At 30.0% G+C, this 21,348-nt stretch overlaps 1 protein-coding gene across 5 annotated transcripts in view; it reads left to right on the forward strand.

Annotated features, from left to right (window-relative positions):
• Positions 1-21,348, forward strand: part of CaMKII (Calcium/calmodulin-dependent protein kinase II) — a 699,413-nt gene that overhangs the window by 370,452 nt on the left and 307,613 nt on the right. For all 5 annotated transcript variants that reach the window (XM_072537374.1, XM_072537369.1, XM_072537372.1 and 2 more), the window contains exon 5: positions 19,952-20,090. In XM_072537374.1, coding sequence (XP_072393475.1) covers positions 19,952-20,090 — 139 coding nt within the window. The remainder of the gene's footprint in view (positions 1-19,951; positions 20,091-21,348) is intronic.

The following is a 21,348-nucleotide window of genomic DNA, read 5'->3' on the forward strand; positions in this document are numbered from 1 at the left end:
TTATAACATCATTTCACGATTCACTGTGTTCCATCAACTATATGGTTCAAATTTTAGATATAACAGTTTTGTTTATATCCGAAAATATTGACAAAATTTCGGCACTTCACACACAGAACTTAACTCGTTTAGTTCCCCAGATTTGTCTTTTGTAATTTATAAAAGACCCATATATCTAGCAAAAAGTATTTACTGAATACCACTAATAGGGTGGCATCATAATATCAATTATATCGATTATAAACCACCCAAGGGTGGTTTATAATCAATGGTTTTAGATAAACGATGAAAACTTTTTATATAAACGGATTAAAAAGAGAAATATGTCTTTAATAAGTGTAATATTTGGTAGTCTGTTTCTTTACTCATAGGTATTTTTGTCAACTCTTTTTTTTAACTCGGTGAGACACAATTATACTTTATATAATATATTTTTAAAGAATTTGTGTCTTAAATACATTTAATACTGCATCTACATATTTCTTCTTAATTCTTATCCCGCTAAATAATGTGTCGACTCTATATAGTAACGGTTGATGGTTTTTACCGAGTGTTCTATGTGTTGTGCTTTATGTTTAGATTCTGCAAACGGGTAATAATTTAATACGGCCTTTGTGTGCAGATATTCCTCTTGATAATTCGCTTCCAACGTTAAGATATATCATCAAGCTTTCCAGGCTATGTCTCCTTGTAGTCCCGTGACCAACATCTAGCTTTGATGTTAAAATCAATTTATACAGTGTCGTTCGTGACGTGCTTTATTAAATTGTATGCAACATTCTACAATAGATCCAGATATCAAAGGCATTTTCAATGTTCAAGGTATTTTCAATGAAATATTTCTAACAATTTTTAACACAAATGTTCAGAATTTTGGGATTAGACATATTTGTGTGAAAAATTTATAATTTAATAATTTGTGTGAAAAGTTTATAATAACGGGAAGACACCCATTATTTAAGTGAGGAAGCAAATAAAACTCGGGTGCTTCGTACTAAGTGCATTTTTATTAAAAGTATAAGCTTTCGGCTATGTTTATAGACTTCATCAGAGTTTAAACTTCAAAAACAAAGAACAAATTAACAAACAACACAATAAGAACAAAGTATACACAACAACACACATTATTTTAAAATACTTTTTAAAACAGATAATCAAAAACTTAACCAAACAATTACTGACACAAACACGTTGCTTTAAGAATGTAAGTAATAAGCAATCACAAAACGTGCACACTTTCAACTTCAACTGTTTGATTTAATATTAAAAATAGCGGGATATTAAAATATTGTGACAACGTCAACTAAATGTAGATACATTCGATTTACAGATAGAAAAACTACAATAACAGGTAAGCCAAATAAATAAATGTTATTATAAAAACAGTGTTGATAAAACATTACAACAATACAAAAGACAACGTTTTAATAATAATGATGGAAAATATGGTACTTTTAATTTTTTTATAGTTTGATATAAAGGTAATTAAAAAAAACCTTACTATATCACTCACATACATGGCCTGCAATTTTTTGATTTCCAAAATATTTTGTTTTAAAAGAAACGTGTAAATTAAGCTTAAATTTTCAACATCCTTTTTGTGATTAATGGAATTTTTGGCATTGTAGATTTAATATATCTCAAGGATTTTGCTCTAAAACTCTGTATTGGATTGATATAAGATAAATGAATCATTATAGAGGACTCTATGGTCTTTACTATTAACATGGATGCTGAGACTTGCTGATTGTGGTTTAAGTTTACAATCACTTTTGTGAAGGGCCAACCTTAAATTCCGTTTGAACTTTGTAGGGTAGGAGTAGGACCATCTTGTGGCCACATTTCAAAGAGCCACACATAATCACAAAAAGCTAATTTTACACTAGAAGCACCCGAGCTGTATTTGCTACCTCACTGAAATAAAGTGTATCTACCAGTGGTTTGTATTTTAATATTCACTAGTACCCGTTACCTTTATATATATATATATATATATATATATATATATATATATATATATATATATATATATATATATACATATATATATATATATATATATATATATATATATATATATATATATACATATATATATATATATATATATATATATATATATATATATATATATATATATATATTGATTTAGAGTATCAGCAATCGGTCAGGAAATAAAACTCTATTTGTTCAGTCTCTCAATATTTCGTCACGATTTTGTGACTTCTTCAGGAGAAAACTGTAAATTTATTAGAATAATTAATGATTATATGTAAACAAAATGAATATTTTAATACTTACAACTATAAGAATGAAAATTTAAATTTTTCTGGCATATCTAAATAAATGACATATTTTTGTTTGATTTTATTAAGGAGTTATGGTAACCGCAATATGTTATAGAGTGAATTCCCGTTGTACAATTTTCAGCGAGTAGGTTAAAATAAACAATTACTATGACAGTATTATTCATTTTATAAAGTGGAAAGATGGAATTATTAAAATTGAGAAAGAATCAGGAACACGATAAATTGATCTATAAAATGTAATTGATGGTATGTAGTCAGTTACTGCAATACTGATATTTAGGAATGTAATAAAATTATAGGTACAGTTACTAGAGAATTACTATAATAAGTATGTGTTTAAAGGTTAAGATCTATCATATTATATATTGTTTAGTATGTTGCAGTAGATATTACTTAAATGATTGGTGTCTGTCTTATAATTGATAGATTCAGGAGTTTTATTAATGTGTACCATTTCAAGGAAAAGCCGATTTTTATAATTATCAACTTGTTCCAAGATTTTTACATTATTAAAGTCAAAGTTATGTCCTGTCTTCAAGTGGTGGTCCACTAAGGCACAAGAGTTTTTTTGTATGTTACAGTCACTTTTGTGTTGAGTGACACGTTTTTTAAGCCACTGTTGACTTTGACCAATATAACAACTTTGACATTGACTGCAATTTATTCTATAAATTATATTACTCATTAATGAATTTGGAGTTTTAACTTTTATTTTTGTGAATAACCTTGAATTTAGAAGTGGATTGTATTTAATTAATTTAATGTTCGGAAATGTTTTGAAAAGTGGGACAATTTGGTCTGTTAAATTTTTTATGAAAGGTATTTTTTTATATGAAACTGGTTGTGGATTATTTATTAAAGCTCTATTGTAAAAGTTAGTGTTATAAATAAGTTTTTTTAATATATGTTTTGGGTAGCCATTGTTTAAAAACATTTCAAAAAGTTTCTTTAAATTGACATCTAGGAAACTCCGATCACAGATTGTCGTTACACGATTTTTCATAGATACAATTGTGTTAAATTTTTGACTTCTAGCATGATTAGAATAATAATTTATAAATCTGCCGGATGCAGTATCTTTTTGATACCAATCTAATATGATTTTGTTATCATTAGTTCTTATGACTTTGGTATCTAGAAAAGGTATACTATTTTCATTTTCATATTCGACAGTGAATTGAATATTTTGATGGAGTGAATTAAAGATCGTTTGTACTGTCTGAATATGGTTGAATGGTACACTGCATATTATATCATCAACAAATTTATAAATAAATGCTAGTGAAAACGGCAATTTTGAGATTCCAAGGTCTAATAAATGGTCTAGGATAATTGTTGCTAAAATAGGACTAATAGGACTGCCCATTGGTGTTCCAAATATTTGTTTATAGAATTTATCACAAAAACAAAAATATGTGCTGTCAAATAAGAATGTTAATAATGACAGGAAATCTTTCCTAGATAATGACGTGAATTGTTCTATTTTAGACCATTTTTCTTGTATGATTTCAATGATTAACTTTATTGGGATGTTAGTAAACAATGACACTACATCTAATGATATTAAAACATAGTTATCTGGTAGCTGAATTCCATTTACAGCATTGACAAAAGAAAATGTATCTTTTGTATTGAAACTTGGCTCATTTTCAAATGTCTGTGTAAGTATATTTCCCAAGAATCTGGATAGGTTGTAAGTTGTGGAGTTTATAGTACTTACAATTGGACGTAGTGGTATATTTGCTTTATGTATTTTTGGTAGGCCATATAATTTGGGTATGTCAGAATTGTAAATTTTTAGTTCTTTAGCTTGTTGTTCTGTCAGCTTATTTTCGTTCTTTAAAGTTTTTATTAATTTATTATATGTAGTTTGGATGGAGGTAGTCGGATCATTGTTAATTTGGGTGTATGTTGTATTAGTTTTCACTAGCATTTATTTATAAATTTGTTGATGATATAATATGCAGTGTACCATTCAACCATATTCAGACAGTACAAACGATCTTTAATTCACTCCATCAAAATATTCAATTCACTGTCGAATATGAAAATGAAAATAGTATACCTTTTCTAGATACCAAAGTCATAAGAACTAATGATAACAAAATCATATTAGATTGGTATCAAAAAGATACTGCATCCGGCAGATTTATAAATTATTATTCTAATCATGCTAGAAGTCAAAAAAAATTTAACACAATTGTATCTATGAAAAATCGTGTAACGACAATCTGTGATCGGAGTTTCCTAGATGTCAATTTAAAGAAACTTTTTGAAATGTTTTTAAACAATGGCTACCCAAAACATATATTAAAAAAACTTATTTATAACACTAACTTTTACAATAGAGCTTTAATAAATAATCCACAACCAGTTTCATATAAAAAAATACCTTTCATAAAAAATTTAACAGACCAAATTGTCCCACTTTTCAAAACATTTCCGAACATTAAATTAATTAAATACAATCCACTTCTAAATTCAAGGTTATTCACAAAAATAAAAGTTAAAACTCCAAATTCATTAATGAGTAATATAATTTATAGAATAAATTGCAGTCAATGTCAAAGTTGTTATATTGGTCAAAGTCAACAGTGGCTTAAAAAACGTGTCACTCAACACAAAAGTGACTGTAACATACAAAAAAAAACTCTTGTGCCTTAGTGGACCACCACTTGAAGACAGGACATAACTTTGACTTTAATAATGTAAAAATCTTGGAACAAGTTGATAATTATAAAAATCGGCTTTTCCTTGAAATGGTACACATTAATAAAACTCCTGAATCTATCAATTATAAGACAGACACCAATCATTTAAGTAATATCTACTGCAACATACTAAACAATATATAATATGATAGATCTTAACCTTTAAACACATACTTATTATAGTAATTCTCTAGTAACTGTACCTATAATTTTATTACATTCCTAAATATCAGTATTGCAGTAACTGACTACATACCATCAATTACATTTTATAGATCAATTTATCGTGTTCCTGATTCTTTCTCAATTTTAATAATTCCATCTTTCCACTTTATAAAATGAATAATACTGTCATAGTAATTGTTTATTTTAACCTACTCGCTGAAAATTGTACAACGGGAATTCACTCTATAACATATTGCGGTTACCATAACTCCTTAATAAAATCAAACAAAAATATGTCATTTATTTAGATATGCCAGAAAAATTTAAATTTTCATTCTTATAGTTGTAAGTATTAAAATATTCATTTTGTTTACATATAATCATTAATTATTCTAATAAATTTACAGTTTTCTCCTGAAGAAGTCACAAAATCGTGACGAAATATTGAGAGACTGAACAAATAGAGTTTTATTTCCTGACCGATTGCTGATACTCTAAATCAATATTTAAAACAGTACGGTCGAAAAAATAATTTGAAAAATATATATATATATATATATATATATATATATATATATATATATATATACATATATATATATATATATATATATAAATATATATATATATAAATATATATATATATATATATATATATATATATATATATATATATATATATATAATATATAGCTATACGCTCCCGAAGAATCAGAGGCTTTTTGAAGATCTTTTTTCTGTGGGGCTCATTCCATTTTGGGTTTGGTTTTACAGTTTTTGGTGTGACTTCGCTGTTTCCACTACTTTTCTCAATTTTTCTCCCTCTTTGATTCTTCTTCCTATATTTTTAACTTCAATACTCCCTAAATATTCTTCCACTTGTTTATTGCTTTAATTATATTCTCTTGACCCATCTATTCTTATATTTCGTGATTCATCCATTGTCTTGCATCCTATTCATTTTCCTTCTTTGGTCCCAGTATTTTTCTCATAATCTTCCTATCAAAAACTTTCAGTCTCTAGCTGTTAATGTAAATGTTTCTGCAGCATATACTACTGTTGGTTTTACGGTCGTTTTGTAGATTTTTATTTTTGGGTTTCGGCTTATTTTCTTATCTCTTAACATTTTTTTATTTCAATAAAACGCTTTATTTCCCGCTCGAATTCTTCTTTTCATATCTACACTTTTATTTCTTCTATTGACTAGTACTCCCAAATATTTGAATGTTTCAACCTCTTTGAAACTGTGTGCATCTATTGCAAGTTCTCTCATTTTTGTCTTCTTGTTTATAGTTTCCGCGTTTGACAGCTTTTTTATTATCTTATCTTGTGATAGAATAAGTAGTACCATTGAGAGCGCATCTATTTGTCTTACTCCATTTTTTTATTTTTATTATTTCTGTTTTTTCTCTTCCGGTGTCTATTGTTGCTTAGAAATCTCGCATTGTTATTTCTATCATTCTTATATTTTTATTTGGTATTTTACTCTCTTTTATAATAGTTTTTTGGTCTTATTCTCTTTGTAAGGTCTCAGATTTTCATGTTTTTAAAAAAGTATATAAATTTTTAATTGTTAACTTAAAAATAATTGATGCAAAATGAAGTACCACTACCAATATTTTGACAATATCCCTAACTTATGCCGCACACTATATTTATTCCACATTTTTTGGACCTATGTTTAATCTATAATAATAATAAATTTCCGTGATAACTAATGATATTGCCGGCTATTATGAAACAATAAAATTACTTAATAATTTGTTTTGTTAAATTATTACCGATATATTTTATTATTTATCCAAAAGCAATAATAACAATCACGGTTAAATATAGTTTCATGGATCATTTATTATTTTAAACAAAAAATATATACAAAACAGTATACACTAAATTTACACTAAACAATCCTTTTAAGCAGGCAAATAATTCAAACCAAACTGTGATTTGCTTTTGAATTTATTTTGCGAAATCTGAATAAATGTTGAAAAATTTGTGATATGTAAATTTTTATTTGGTAACAGCGGAGGACAAATATCAAATTTTATATCGGAATCGTAGAGTTTGACATTTTGATCAAATAGAAGACATTAAAATTGTTTTGGATACATTTACAGATGCATTTCATTTCAGGGCATTTTTTTTCCGGGTGTCGTGCATCCGGAATGTCTATTATTATACTATACAATTTAACCCCATAGCCTATTTAGGTAATCGTTTCACCTTTTTTGTATTCTTATCCTATTATTTGCAGTTTTGGTCTCTATATAATAATTCTGTACTTCATCTGCTATCCTCTCATCTTGCGATATGTCCCGCAGACTTTGACTTTAGTTTTATTTTTGTTTCTACATATATAACAACGACTTTATTGCAGTGGTCTTACATCCTATCATCCAACGCTTGCGCTCTTTTCACTTATCTACTTAGACCTCAATCTTAAATTGTAACGTCTACATCGTCGATCATTCATCCTTTTGACATGATCATACCATTTTAGCTTTTTGCATTCTATATTTTCCAGGATGTCGATGTCAATGTCTATACGGTCTCTGATTTCAGTATTCCTTACTCTATCTTTTCTAAAGAATTGGCAACATCTACGCTAACAATTCATTGCCCTGACTGAAATATTTATAACGATCAGTATTTTTGATTTGAGTGTGCCTACTTCTAAGCACTTCCTTCATCTTTCAAACTTCTTTATGTGCCGTCTTTTACCGAAGATTGGCGACCATCAAACGATAGGTTTCTCTGTTTTGTGCCGCATGTATTATATTCGCAGCTTCTGGTATTTGAAACCATTCTCTCAAGTTTCTCAGCCAGGATTTCTTCTTTCTGCCCAAACCTCTTCTACCTTCAATCTTGCCTTCCACGATAATCTGTAGCAGACTGTACTTATCATTATGGAACATATGACCCAGGTATGATGCTTTCCTCCTTTTAACAGTTTTTAACAATTCCATCTCTCTACCCATTCGTCTTAATACCTCTGTGTTGGTCACTCTGTCTGTCCAAGGTATTCTCAGTATGCGTTGATACAGCCACATTTCTAGAGCCGCTAATTTCTTTATAGTTGCTGCTGTTAACGTCCACCCTTCAACTCCGTAAATTAGCGTAGAGAGTACGTAGCATTTCGTGGCGCGCCATCAGAGGTTAACGCTTAGTTGGCGGTTGCTTAAGAGCTTTCTCATTTTGATGAATTTGGATCTTGCTATTTCAATTCGGATCTTAATCTCTATGTCTGGGTTCCACTTATCAATTACTGTATATCCCAGATATTTAAATCGGTGTATTCTTTCAATACGTTCGGCTTCAATATTGAGGTCGATATGTTGAATGTTCTTTTTACTGATCACCATAAACTATCAAACTACATACCCTGTTTTTTAGTATGTAGTGAATACCATCTTGATATTCTGCAAATATTAAGTGGTCATCTGCCAAATGCAAGCTGTCCAGTTTAAGATCTTCAATTGAAATAACCATATGTTTATCGCTTCTCTTCCAGACATTTAAAACACCCTCCAAATAAATCTTAAAGAGGGCATGCGTAATGTAGCAGCCTTGGCGAAGTCTTTTGGTCACCTTTATATGTTTTGTCAATTTTTGTCCAATCCATGTTAAACTCTTCGTACCATCGTCTAATTCCCCTACCACATTTATATAAATCGGTATTTATCGGTCCATTTTCTGTCATCAAAGGTAGATGGCAACTGTTTGGTATCGACTTCATGGTATATCTTTCGTAAATAATCTCAACACAAACTTTTAGACAAAAACTTCAGTGCTTTGAGGGTTTATATTACGCCACTCTCTGTAAAACGACTTACTTAAATTTGTTTCTGAAAAATCAAGGTACTCTAAAATTGTTCCGAATGTTCCAAAACCATTTTGCTCTAAATTGGTACAAGCAACTTATTTTTATTTTGGGTCGATAGACACAAACAATTTGAAAGTGATATAAAACAATACCGACAGATACAAATCGATCGACATACATAAATACAAACAATATTTTTAGCCGATAATCAGCTAATAATTGAATAATTTGAAAGTCGATTACAATATCTAAAAACTATAACGTAAATAATAATAAGTTTTTGGAAAAAATTTATTGTTTGATAAATAGGCATACATAACTTCATAGGAAAATAAATTTTAGATAATTGTTAAACTTCAATATGTCATATCATATTTTTTGTCAAATATTAAAAAAGTTGTGGCGTACAAACTGGATATCCGAAAATCTTTGAACAATTTAGTTGGACGGTTGCCAAAATGTGGAGGTTTAAATTTAAGGGTCAAAATGTCGCAGTTTTGACTGTGATAATTTGATAATGATAATAACTTATACCATGTGAAATCTTCCACAGGCGGACGGCTTAAAGCGTTCAATAATGCCCAGCCAAATAGGTTGGCGGATGTCGAAAAAAAAAAACAATTAGGAAAATCAAATGGGAAATAAGGCCTTAGATTGTGTGTAACTCATTATAAATGGACTAAGAGAAAATTTACTTTACTATCGAAAACAGAAAAAATGCCCAAAATACACTGAAGAAGAGCGCAGAAACCCAGTACGTTCTCATGAAATTAGAAGACACCACCTCACAATCAACAAAGTTCTGATAATAGATAATGAAATATACTTCATGTTATTTTATTCAGAAATAAAGATAATGCCGAATTTGACACCTCTGACATAAAAAATTGTCCAGATAACGTAAAATATAAATCAAAAACTTTAAAGAAAGATTTTAGTCTAGTCCTATCGACTACTAGCCCAGTCTGGTTAAAAAAAGGTGGAAAAATGTTTCGCAGATATCTGAAGCTTTTAAGACGTAGGTGGGGGATACTAGATGATGAATAGATGAAAAGATACTCCTAGTTTTACCTTGCGTGTTTTTTAAGCAATAATTTATGGTCACAATTTGATTTTTTATCTATAAATTTTTTTCCTTATATTTTAAATAAACAATATTTATGTCATTTTGTTATGTCAAGAATATCTTTATTTTCCCGTTTTTTTAATTAAAATTGATAAATAATTTACAGAGATATTTGCAAAAAAGCAGTTTAATGCATTTAAACATCAAGGGATTACCATCCCCCCCCCCATCAGTCAAATATTTTATAAGTTATTTAATTTGTTTATCCCTCAGGCTAATTATTTAAACTATTGAGCTTGCCCTATGCATGATGCTAGACACATTCAGCAAATTTCATAGGATTCTTTAAGACTAATAAACGTTTGAAAAAGGGGTATGTTTTTTACTTATAAACAATTGTAATAACTTCTATATTTTTCAAGCTACAGACTTGTACGTACAACCATTGGATAGCTGGTAAAAAAGCTCACATTAAAAAATAAAAAACCTTCTATGACCAATAGGAACGAAGTTAAGTAACTATTTTTAAAAAAATCATATCTCCATTGTTTATAAACGTTAAGAAGTAAAATATGCACAAATTTTGAATGAAAATCTAAACTTTATATTGATACTTATAGCTATAGAATTTATCTAATTTTTCGAAATGACGGTACTTTAGAAAGATCGACATAGGAAAGTGGAGAGGATATCTGTTTCAGCTCCGTTTTTTTTTCGGCATCGGAACTTCAAATTGCAACACGTAGGAAAAATTTACATTATCTCTGCTTCCTTTGCAGCTGCCAGCCTCTTTTTTTTATTCTGGGGTAGCTCGTGGAAATATGAATAACTACATAGTTTTCACTGGCCGGAAAATATGGGAAAACTCGGAAAAATTGAGTCCATTTGAAATTCACCCTAAATACTTACTTTTTTTTAATTTGCTCGAATAGTCTGTCGCAGTATTAATAATGATGACATAATTTTCACCCCCCATAAATCTCGTAAAATCCCGGAAAATCAACATATGTTTTTTTATTTTATATCAATGATGTAATAATACTTATATATTCTATAAATTAAATTTCAGGTAATTTTTTACACAATATATTATTTATTCCTTATATTAATTATAATTGTTTTTATTTTTATAATTAACAATATTGATTTTTATTCTATTTTTCTTACAAATATGATATACAATATTAATCTAATCTGCCTTACTGCTTTGATAAAATAAGTCGATTTTTTCATCACTTGCCTTATTAAATTTTGCAATGTTTATTGAACTTTACTTTTTTTATTTTCTTTACATACATTGTTTTAAAAGTTAAAATTTGGTTCATTTATTCGACTTCACTGTCAGGTCTGAACCTTTTTGTTGCAGGTTGTTTGTCTTCACTTATTAAGTCAGTCTTTCCATACATTAACATATTCATGGGCGATCTTAATGCCAAGGTGGGTCAAGGTAAGGTAGGAGAACAAGTAAGAAAATATGGGCTTGGAAACAGAAATGACAGAGGAGATCGATTGATTCAATTTTGCCAAAGTGAAGACTTCGTAATAACAAATACCTTTTTCAAATTACCTCCTCGACGGTTATATACATGGACATCTCCACAACATACCAAAGAAAAAATAGTAAGAAATCAAATAGACTACATTATGATAGCAAGGAGGTATCATAATGCTGTTAAATGTACTAATTTTTTACACAATATATTATTTATTCCTTATATTAATTATAATTGTTTTTATTTTTATAATTAACAATATTGATTTTTATTCTATTTTTCTTACAAATATGATATACAATATTAATCTAATCTGCCTTACTGCTTTGATAAAATAAGTCGATTTTTTCATCACTTGCCTTATTAAATTTTGCAATGTTTATTGAACTTTACTTTTTTTATTTTCTTTACATACATTGTTTTAAAAGTTAAAATTTGGTTCATTTATTCGACTTCACTGTCAGGTCTGAACCTTTTTGTTGCAGGTTGTTTGTCTTCACTTATTAAGTCAGTCTTTCCATACATTAACATATTCATGGGCGATCTTAATGCCAAGGTGGGTCAAGGTAAGGTAGGAGAACAAGTATATCAGCTCCTACCCAGGAGCTGATATAGGCTCAGATCATAACCCGGTAGTTACTGTGATAGAGGCAAGACCAAAAAAGATTAGAAGACTACACAGAAAGGCACTAGATTTAAATAAACTTAGAAAGTGAAGACTTCGTAATAACAAATACCTTTTTCAAATTACCTCCTCGACGGTTATATACATGGACATCTCCACAACATACCAAAGAAAAAATAGTAAGAAATCAAATAGACTACATTATGATAGCAAGGAGGTTCATAATGCTGTTAAATGTACTAAGACGTACCCAGGAGCTGATATAGGCTCAGATCATAACCCGGTAGTTACTGTGATAGAGGCAAGACCAAAAAAGATTAGAAGACTACACAGAAAGGCACTAGATTTAAATAAACTTAGAAACAAAAATATACGACAAGAAACAGGAGAAGAAATAAATGAAAACCTCCGTTCAGTGCAGCAACAAATTAACGATACAAACAACGTTAACCAAAAATTAAAGTACATAAATACAGCTATACAAACAGCAGGAAAGAAACATCTTACAAAAACAACAACAAAGAATAAGGGGTGGATGACACAAGATATACTAGACTTAATGGAACAAAGAAGAAAGATGAAGAATTACTCAGACAAATACAAAGAAATAAATAAACACATAAAAAAGAGAATAAAAGAAGCCAAAGAGGAGTGGATTAAAGAACAATGTGAAGAAATGGAAACCTATGAGAAAAAGTATGATGCGTTCAATATGCACAAAAAAGTAAAAGAGATAACAGGAAGCATAAAGAAATGCCAAATAGGTAAACTTAAAGACAAAGATGGAAATCTTATTGTAGATCTAGAGAATAAAATAAAAAGATGGACAGAATACCTGAATGAATTATTTGAAGACGATAGAAACAACCTAACTCAGATAATCAATGCAACTGGCCCAGACATATTGAAAGAAGAAGTAGAATACGCAATAATAAACGCTAAAAACGGAAAAGCAAATGGACCTGATGAAATTCCTACAGAACTGTTGAAGCTTTTGAATGATAAATCCCTAACCATAATATTAAATTTTGCAGCGAGGAGCTAAAACAGTTTCCCCTCCACTTTCCTATGTCGATCTTTCGAAAGTAACTTCGTTTCGAAAGGTTTTAAGTTTCGAAAAATTGGATGAATTTTATAGCTATAAAATTCAATATAAAGTTTAGATTTTTATTCAAAATTTGTGCAAATTTTACTTCTTAATGTTTATAAACAATGGAGATATAATTAACAAAAAAATTGTCTAACTTCGTTCCTATTGTTCATAGAAGGTTTATTTTTTTTGTTAAATGTGAGTTTTTTTACCAGCTATCTAATGGTTGTACGTACAAGTCTGTAGCTTGAAAAATAAGTTATTACAATTGTTTATAAGTAAAAAACATACCCCTTTTTCAAACGTTTATTTTGTAAATAATTTTGATAAAAACTCAATATTCATTTAACTTCTGAGATAGTATAAGTCTTAAAGAATCCTATGAAATTTGTTAAATGTGTCTAGCATCATTCATAGGGCAAGTTCAATGGTTTAAATAATTAGTCCCAGGAATAAACAAATTGAATAACTTTTAAACTATTTGACCGATCGGGCGGAAATTTCGCACAAATTTAAAGGACGGTAATTCCTCAATGTTGAAATGTATTAATACCATTTTATTTTGTTAATAAAAAAATTAATTAAATTTATAAATTAGTGCAAAAAAAACTGCTTTTTTGCAAATATCTCCTTAAATTATTTATCAATTTTAATTGAAAAAACGGGAAAATAAAGATATTCTTGATATCAAAAATTGGTATAAATATTGTTTATTTAAATTATAAGGGAAAAAACTTAAGATAAAAAATCAAATGCTGACCATAAATTATTGTTTAAAAAAAACGCAAGGTAAAAATAGGAGTATCTTTTTATCTATTCGTCATCTAGTAACCCCCACCTATGTCTTAAAAGCTTCAGATATCTGCGAAACATTTTGCCGTGAAATCGATGATTTTTGTATAACCAGACTGGGCTATACGGGCATTTTAATTTCTGGTGGTCAGGTGAGAGGTGAACCATTGGTCTCCAATATTTATAATGAGCGTTACCCAAAAATGTAACAATCCATAACTATATGCCAGACTCGTCCAATTAAAGATTTTGTGCAATATTTGATAGAAAATTTTACGATAATATTTGGAAAATTGAAAACTACTAACAGTTACGATGCCGAATGTTAAAAAAAAAGTAGTACAGTAGGCGGTACTTTAGAGTAGCGAGAAAGCTTCATACTATGTTTTCTGTATTTTTAAAATTTAAATAATATGTTTAAAAATGAATAAAGTAATTTTTATTAATTTTAATAAAATTGGATAAGTTTACATTTTGTATAACTGTCACTCCTCGTTACGTAAATTGACTCTTCTGATTTTTTACTGTGACTACTATTTTGTAAAAAGTCATATTTATTATGTACTGATTTAGAAATCTCTTCCAAAGTATATATATGAAAGGTCAACTTAAAATCTGTTACTAATAACTCTTATTGTCACACTTTGATACAATTTTTTGAACTGATAATTGTAAAAATCCGGTATTATATTTATATGAAATTATTTTAAAATAAGAAGTGAATAGAATAAAAATTAAAGCCCGATTTTATAATGAAAACCTAAACTAAACCTTAACTAATGTCCCCTTTAGACAAAAGTACACTTTAGTGTCACACCGAATTTTATAATACCTACAACTATTTTCATTATTAAAAGTAAACTTAGGTGTTTAAATTAGTAGGTTGGTAATTGAGTTTCTATCAATTTTGCTTTATTTTTGTCGAAATAACTTATTTTTCTTGTTATGTGTTAATTTTTGTGTAAAATTGTTAATTTTTATTAATTATGTCTGTATCAAAAGGAAGTAGTTCTTTAAATTTCACAAAAAGGGGAACTTATTGAGAAACTATACTAAAATAAATCAATTAAGTATAGAACCAAAAAAAAATATTAACGAAACTTGGAAATCCTAATTGAAGAGAATGATATATAAGAGGACAAAGAAGAGAAAGAAATGCCAATTATGAAAGAAATTAAGGAACAGGAATTAAAAATCAAAATATTGAAAATTGAATTATAATTAAAACAGAAATATGCTGAAGAAAATTTATAATAAATATACTATACAAAAAGTGTTGTCTTTTAATGTCATTTATATTAAATCAGTAAATTTAAACTAAACACAAATTTTAAGAACACAGTAAAAAAATTGCTGAACTAATATATTTATGATTAATATATATGTACAATTATAAAAATGCAAATTACTAAAATATAAGCATCATAATATCTTATAAAATTTATCTGTGTGAAAGTAAGTGTAAAACTTATACATTGTAAATTACCTCATAAACAAAAAAATTAATTTAATAAAAAATATTTTTTTAGAACGTAGTTCCGCAAAATGTCCAATACATTCTTCCTCTTGATTTGCCCATCCGTTACGAATGTTGGCAATCATCATGGCAATCTTTATCTTATCTGCAGCAGCGCAGAAAAACGGCACAGATGTTGTATTGAACCCGATTCTGAGGTTCTTTAACCAAGATGTTCTTCTTCTTCCTGGACCTCGTTTTCCAAATATTTTTCCTTGCAGGATGGCTTGAAGGAAAGCATATCTGGATTCATTTCGCATAATATGTCCGAAGAATTGTAACTCTCGAGGTCTGATGGCGGCGGTCAGTACCTCTCGGTTCTTATTCATTCTCCTGATGGGTCCTCATTTGTGACTCGGTCAGTCCACGGGATCTTAAGTATATTCCGATATAGCCACATCTCAAATGCTTCCAGTTTTCTGCAGATATTTTCGTTCAAGGTCCACGATTCAACACCATAAAAAAGGACAGAGAAGACGTAGCATCGCAGCATTCTTACTTTTGTATTAAGAGAGAGGTTGTGACTCTTGAAGAAGGCCCCCATCCGATTGAAGGTGGATCTAGCTTTTCCGATGCGTGCTCTAATTTCCTGGTTGTTGGTCCAGTCTTCATTTATTATGGTGCCGAGGTAGTGTAGTGCGTCACTCTTTATACAGGGGATTGATTGACGTAGACTTGACCTTCTGTTATCCTTTTATTGCTTATTATCATAAACTTTGTCTTCTTAACGTTTATATTGAATCCATATGGTTGACTGCAATAGGTGATTTATTTTGTTCATAAGAACTTGTAGGTCTTCTAAGTTGTCCGCAAATACTATGGTGTCATCTGCATATCTGATGTTGTTTAGCCGGTAACCATTTAGTAGAATACCTTTGACAGTTTCGATCAAAGCTTCGACAAATATTCTTTCAGAGTACAGATTGAGGATTAGGTGAGACAAAATACAGCCTTTCCTCACTCCACGCATGATTTTCATATAGTCAGTGTGTTCCCCTTCAACTTTGAGATTTGCTGTCTGATTCCAGTAAAGATTTCTAATTATTATTTGTGTCTAATACATAATTTATGTCTAATACATAATTCAAAATAATATTCTCTTAATTTCATCTTGAAATTGAGGGAAATTGTCTTTTTATTTTTTCTTTTCATGGCTTTAGTTAAATTGTTTTCTTGTTGATCTAGATTATAATATTTTTTATTTTCATGTTATGAAATACTGCTGTTGCTACTATTACATTCATAGTCGCTTCCAAATTTAATCTATTTAATTCTATTTTTAAAAATTGAGTATCATCATTTCCATACCTTGTATTGCCTTTTCACAATATTTCTAGTTCGTATGAGAGATTTATTAAAAAGATTCTGTGCTTCTGTTCTAGCATCTTGTCTAGCCCTGTCATCAAATATAAATTTAAACTGTAACCACACTGACCAACTATAAAAAATAGTACAAACCTAAAAAAGTCTCTAGCTTCAAATCTTTGTATGTTACTTTTATTATATGTTGTTTGATCATGTGCAGAACCCAGCTATTTTGCAACAATATTTCCAATTTTTAAACTAGTCACTGATTTTTTGGACATTTAATGCAAAAATTCTGTTTTTGAACGATATATTTCTGCATTTGCACCTCCATAAGAATTAATCCGTATTAAAGTACAAATAACTGCAGCTATGGATCTTAGAAATCATACAATGGCATCAAACTCTACTGCAACTTGGACCATTTCATCATGTGTTTGATATATTTTTAATTCTTAAAACTGTTGCCCTTGATATATCCATAGACAGAAGTAAAAAATATTAATGATAAAAATAACTGCTGGACTAGTGTACAGCTTCTTCTCTAAAAATATGTGCCGATTAGTATACAGTGTATCAATTTTAAAACTTACAATGGGATATATCTCACGAAAAAAAGCTGATATCGAAAAATGCTTGAAACCGTTTCTAGAATAATAAGGGGGAACTAAAATGACATTAAAGAGAACTCACCCTCATCAACCCCTAGGCCCCACCCACCACAACCAAAAAAGTTTAAATTGCAAACCCCTATTGGTAATACATCATTGAAAAGACTATAAAAAATGCTATCCAATGGTATAAATAATAATTATACAGAGTGAAGTAATAATATTGTGAAACTTTGGCTTAAATGGAAAATTTAATCAGGTTTTTGTTGAACTACAAATTTGTTAAAAATGTCAATTAAGTAAATATTTAAGGTGGGTTCTGATGTTTTGTAAATAATAACACAGTCTACTTTCAAATTCTGCACGAACTTTGGCAAATGTTATTCTAGTAATAGCGCGACATGCTTGCGTAGTTCTTTCTCGCAATTCACCAAGTGACGCAGGTTAAGTTTTATAAACAACTGACTTGAGGTAACTCCTTAGAAAAATTAGAAAAAAGTCAGGTGGCTTTAAGTCTGGTGACCTCGGTAGCCACTCAATAGGACCTCTCCTTTTAATCCATTTGTTCGGATAATTAGTATCCAACCAGTGCCTAACTGGAGATGCATAGTAAGGAGGTGCTCCATCTTGTTGGAAGTACAGAAAATCTTCGTCTAGAGCTAGGTTGCCTTGATCGTCCCTTTGGTTCTCTAATTCATGCACAATTAAAGGTTCGATGGTGTTTTCCAGCATATCAAGACAAATGTCGCAACTTAAATTGCCTGATATGAACAAGGGGCCAATTATAGCATCGCCTAATATTCCTGCCCAAACATTTAGTTTTTCAGGATATTGAGTGTGACCTTCTCTGAATCGATGCGGGTTTGCATCACTCCAGTACCGAAAGTTTTGTTTATTTACATTACCATTTAGTATAAAAGTACAACTACATACAAGTATAAAATTACACCTGTACATTGTACGGGTGTAATTTCAACACATTTCTAACCAACTCACGTGAATGTCCTGTCATTGCAGATACTTGACGTGTTGATGCAGTAGGCTCTATTGCAAAATTTCCAAGGACCTCAATTTGGGATGCTTCATTCAGTAATCTTGAGGCATTGCTTTTTTTATTTTGCACTGATCCCGTTTCTCTAAACTTTTTAACTAAATCGCGGACGTACACGTGACTTACATTTTTGTTCGGATGCTTTTCATGAAATATTTGAGCTGTTCGTAAATAACACTGGTTCTGGGAGGCAAATATGAAAATCATCTCCACGCGTTCGGGTATACCGTAAACCATCTTGACAACTACAGCTGAATGACAATACCGATTTTCAATTTGTTTTGCAAAAACGGCAAATTAAGTTTTTATTTAACAAAAAAAATTCCGACAGGCACTTATCATTAAAAATAATAGTCCAGGAGATAGCATTACAAATACAGAAGTCATAGTAAGCCGGCTGAAATTAACACCCTGTATAATTATTAAACAATAATTATACAGGGTCATCAACAGAATCAACAAAAACCTCATTAAATTTTGCATTTAAGCCAAAGTTTCACAATTATTGCTTTACCCTGTATAATTATTATTTATACCATTGGATAGCATTTTTTATAGTCTTTTCAATGATGTATCACAATGTAGGCGTTTGTAATTTAAACTTTTTTGGTTGTGGTGTGTGGGGCCTAAGGGGTTGATGGGGGTGAGTTCTCTTTCATGTCATTTTAGTTCTCCCTTACTATTCTAAAAAAGGTTTTAAACATTTTTCGATATCAACTTTTGTTAGTGAGATATAGCCCATTGTGTTTTAAAATTGACACACTGTATTCTCTATATACATTAGAACATTAAGTTGAATATATTTTACCAATTTCTTTAAATACTTTATTAATATTTTTCCGAAAACTTTTGTTACATACGTTAACAAGTAAATATTGACAAAAAGGCGATATTTGTGGTGTTTAAAGGTGTAAATACCCCGTAAGAACAAAAATCGTAATTAATGATAATTTAGTAGTACGTAAATTAAGTAAATTTTAATTAATTTAATAATTACAGAACACTTAAGAAGACTAGAAAGGATACAATAAGAAAATTGTATAAGACGTAATAGCGTTAGTAAAACTAGCATTATTTACTAATAAGATATTCAGTTTGGTCTATGAGATAATTATAAAACAAGTTTCAGCAATATTTACTATATTCACATACCACCTCTAGAATGAAAAACTGTTTTTGTTTCAAAAAAATTATGATTTTTAATATATTTAGTATATTTATGTTTGAAATTAGTCATGTTACGATAGAAAACCTCATTCCTTTTATAGTAATCATATAAAAGCGTAGAATAAAATTATTAATTTTCCTTTCTTCTTGACTCCTGTTAATACCTAGATATATTAAAATGTGAAAAGGTGTACGAGTATTTCTTAAATCTTGTCTTTTTGTTCCAGGGTTACGGGTGGTGAATTATTCGAAGACATAGTAGCAAGAGAATTTTATTCAGAAGCAGATGCTTCACACTGTATACAACAAATTTTAGAATCAGTCAACCATTGTCACCAAAATGGTGTAGTACATAGAGATCTTAAGGTAAGGTATACTGTTTCTAGGAGTATTATCTTAAGAAAAGCTTTTTATACGTAATAATAATAATCAGCGGGGATACTTGCCTTGGAACAAAAACTGTCACCTGGTAGTAGGTATAAAATGCAAACCCATGAAAATGGTTGATGTTGAAATGATTTGATCAAATGATTGATCAAATCAAACCATGAAATGATTTATGTTTAGAGTCGCTGCCTGGGGATAGAGGCGGGCCCCTGTCATAGAATTAGCTACAGCCCAACAACACGAAGAACCACAAGTGAGCCAAACAACAACAGAACCTTCACTCGCTGAAGGTGCTGCGCGATTAGAACATCAGCCGGCGCTCACTCAAACGGGACGACCGAGGTAGCACATAAAATGGACTGTATCTATCAACGAAAACATGCACTTCTATTACAAGGTGATGAACCTTGGTCGAGATACGATCGGCTATAGACAACATATGTATGCCAAATTTTGCAAGAGTACCCAGAGATTCAAGTATCTGAACAGCGAATAGCAGATCAATACCGGGTAAATAATCTTATTCCAGAGACTAGACGTGATACAATCAGAAGCGAAGTCGAACGAGAGATTCATAACCAAGAGCTAGTTGAAGATCAAATCCCTAATGAAATCTCTAATGAGCAGACTCCTGAGCCTCTCATACAAGAAACTCAACCTGTTAATATGCAGCAGGACAACAACGAATTGCACGATAGCCTGGTGAGTGAAATGGCACGTGCCGTACAAGAGTTTAATGAGACAAACCCACTTAGCAGACCACTGCTACCAAAAATAAACACTTTTAAGAAACTAGATGCGCTGTTACAAATTGTGTTATATAAACACTGAATATTATTTATATATATATATATATATATATATATATATATATATATATATATAATATATACATTAGAATATTTGCATATGCTGATTTACTGTGCAGCAACAGCAATTGCTAATGTTATGGGTATTAAGATCAGAACACGACGGGGTACTAATAATGGGAAAAACAATTGCTGAGGAAAATTGGATTATTGTGTAGGGATATTGGACGAATTACGGAATACATCCGAGGAGTAAGAAGTCGAAAAGTAATTAAAAGAGCTGAAGAAATAATTCTGAACACACCAAGACACTCACAACATGATCCAGAAAAAACACAACTCAACACTGCCTGGAGACATCAAAACAAAAACTCTCCGTTTATTCAGGTCCCTAAGGAGATTCAAAGTTAGTAACAACCGGAAATGCG

This window comes from Diabrotica undecimpunctata, chromosome 7, assembly GCF_040954645.1.
Source record: "Diabrotica undecimpunctata isolate CICGRU chromosome 7, icDiaUnde3, whole genome shotgun sequence".
Classification (NCBI taxonomy): Eukaryota; Metazoa; Arthropoda; class Insecta; order Coleoptera; family Chrysomelidae; genus Diabrotica; species Diabrotica undecimpunctata.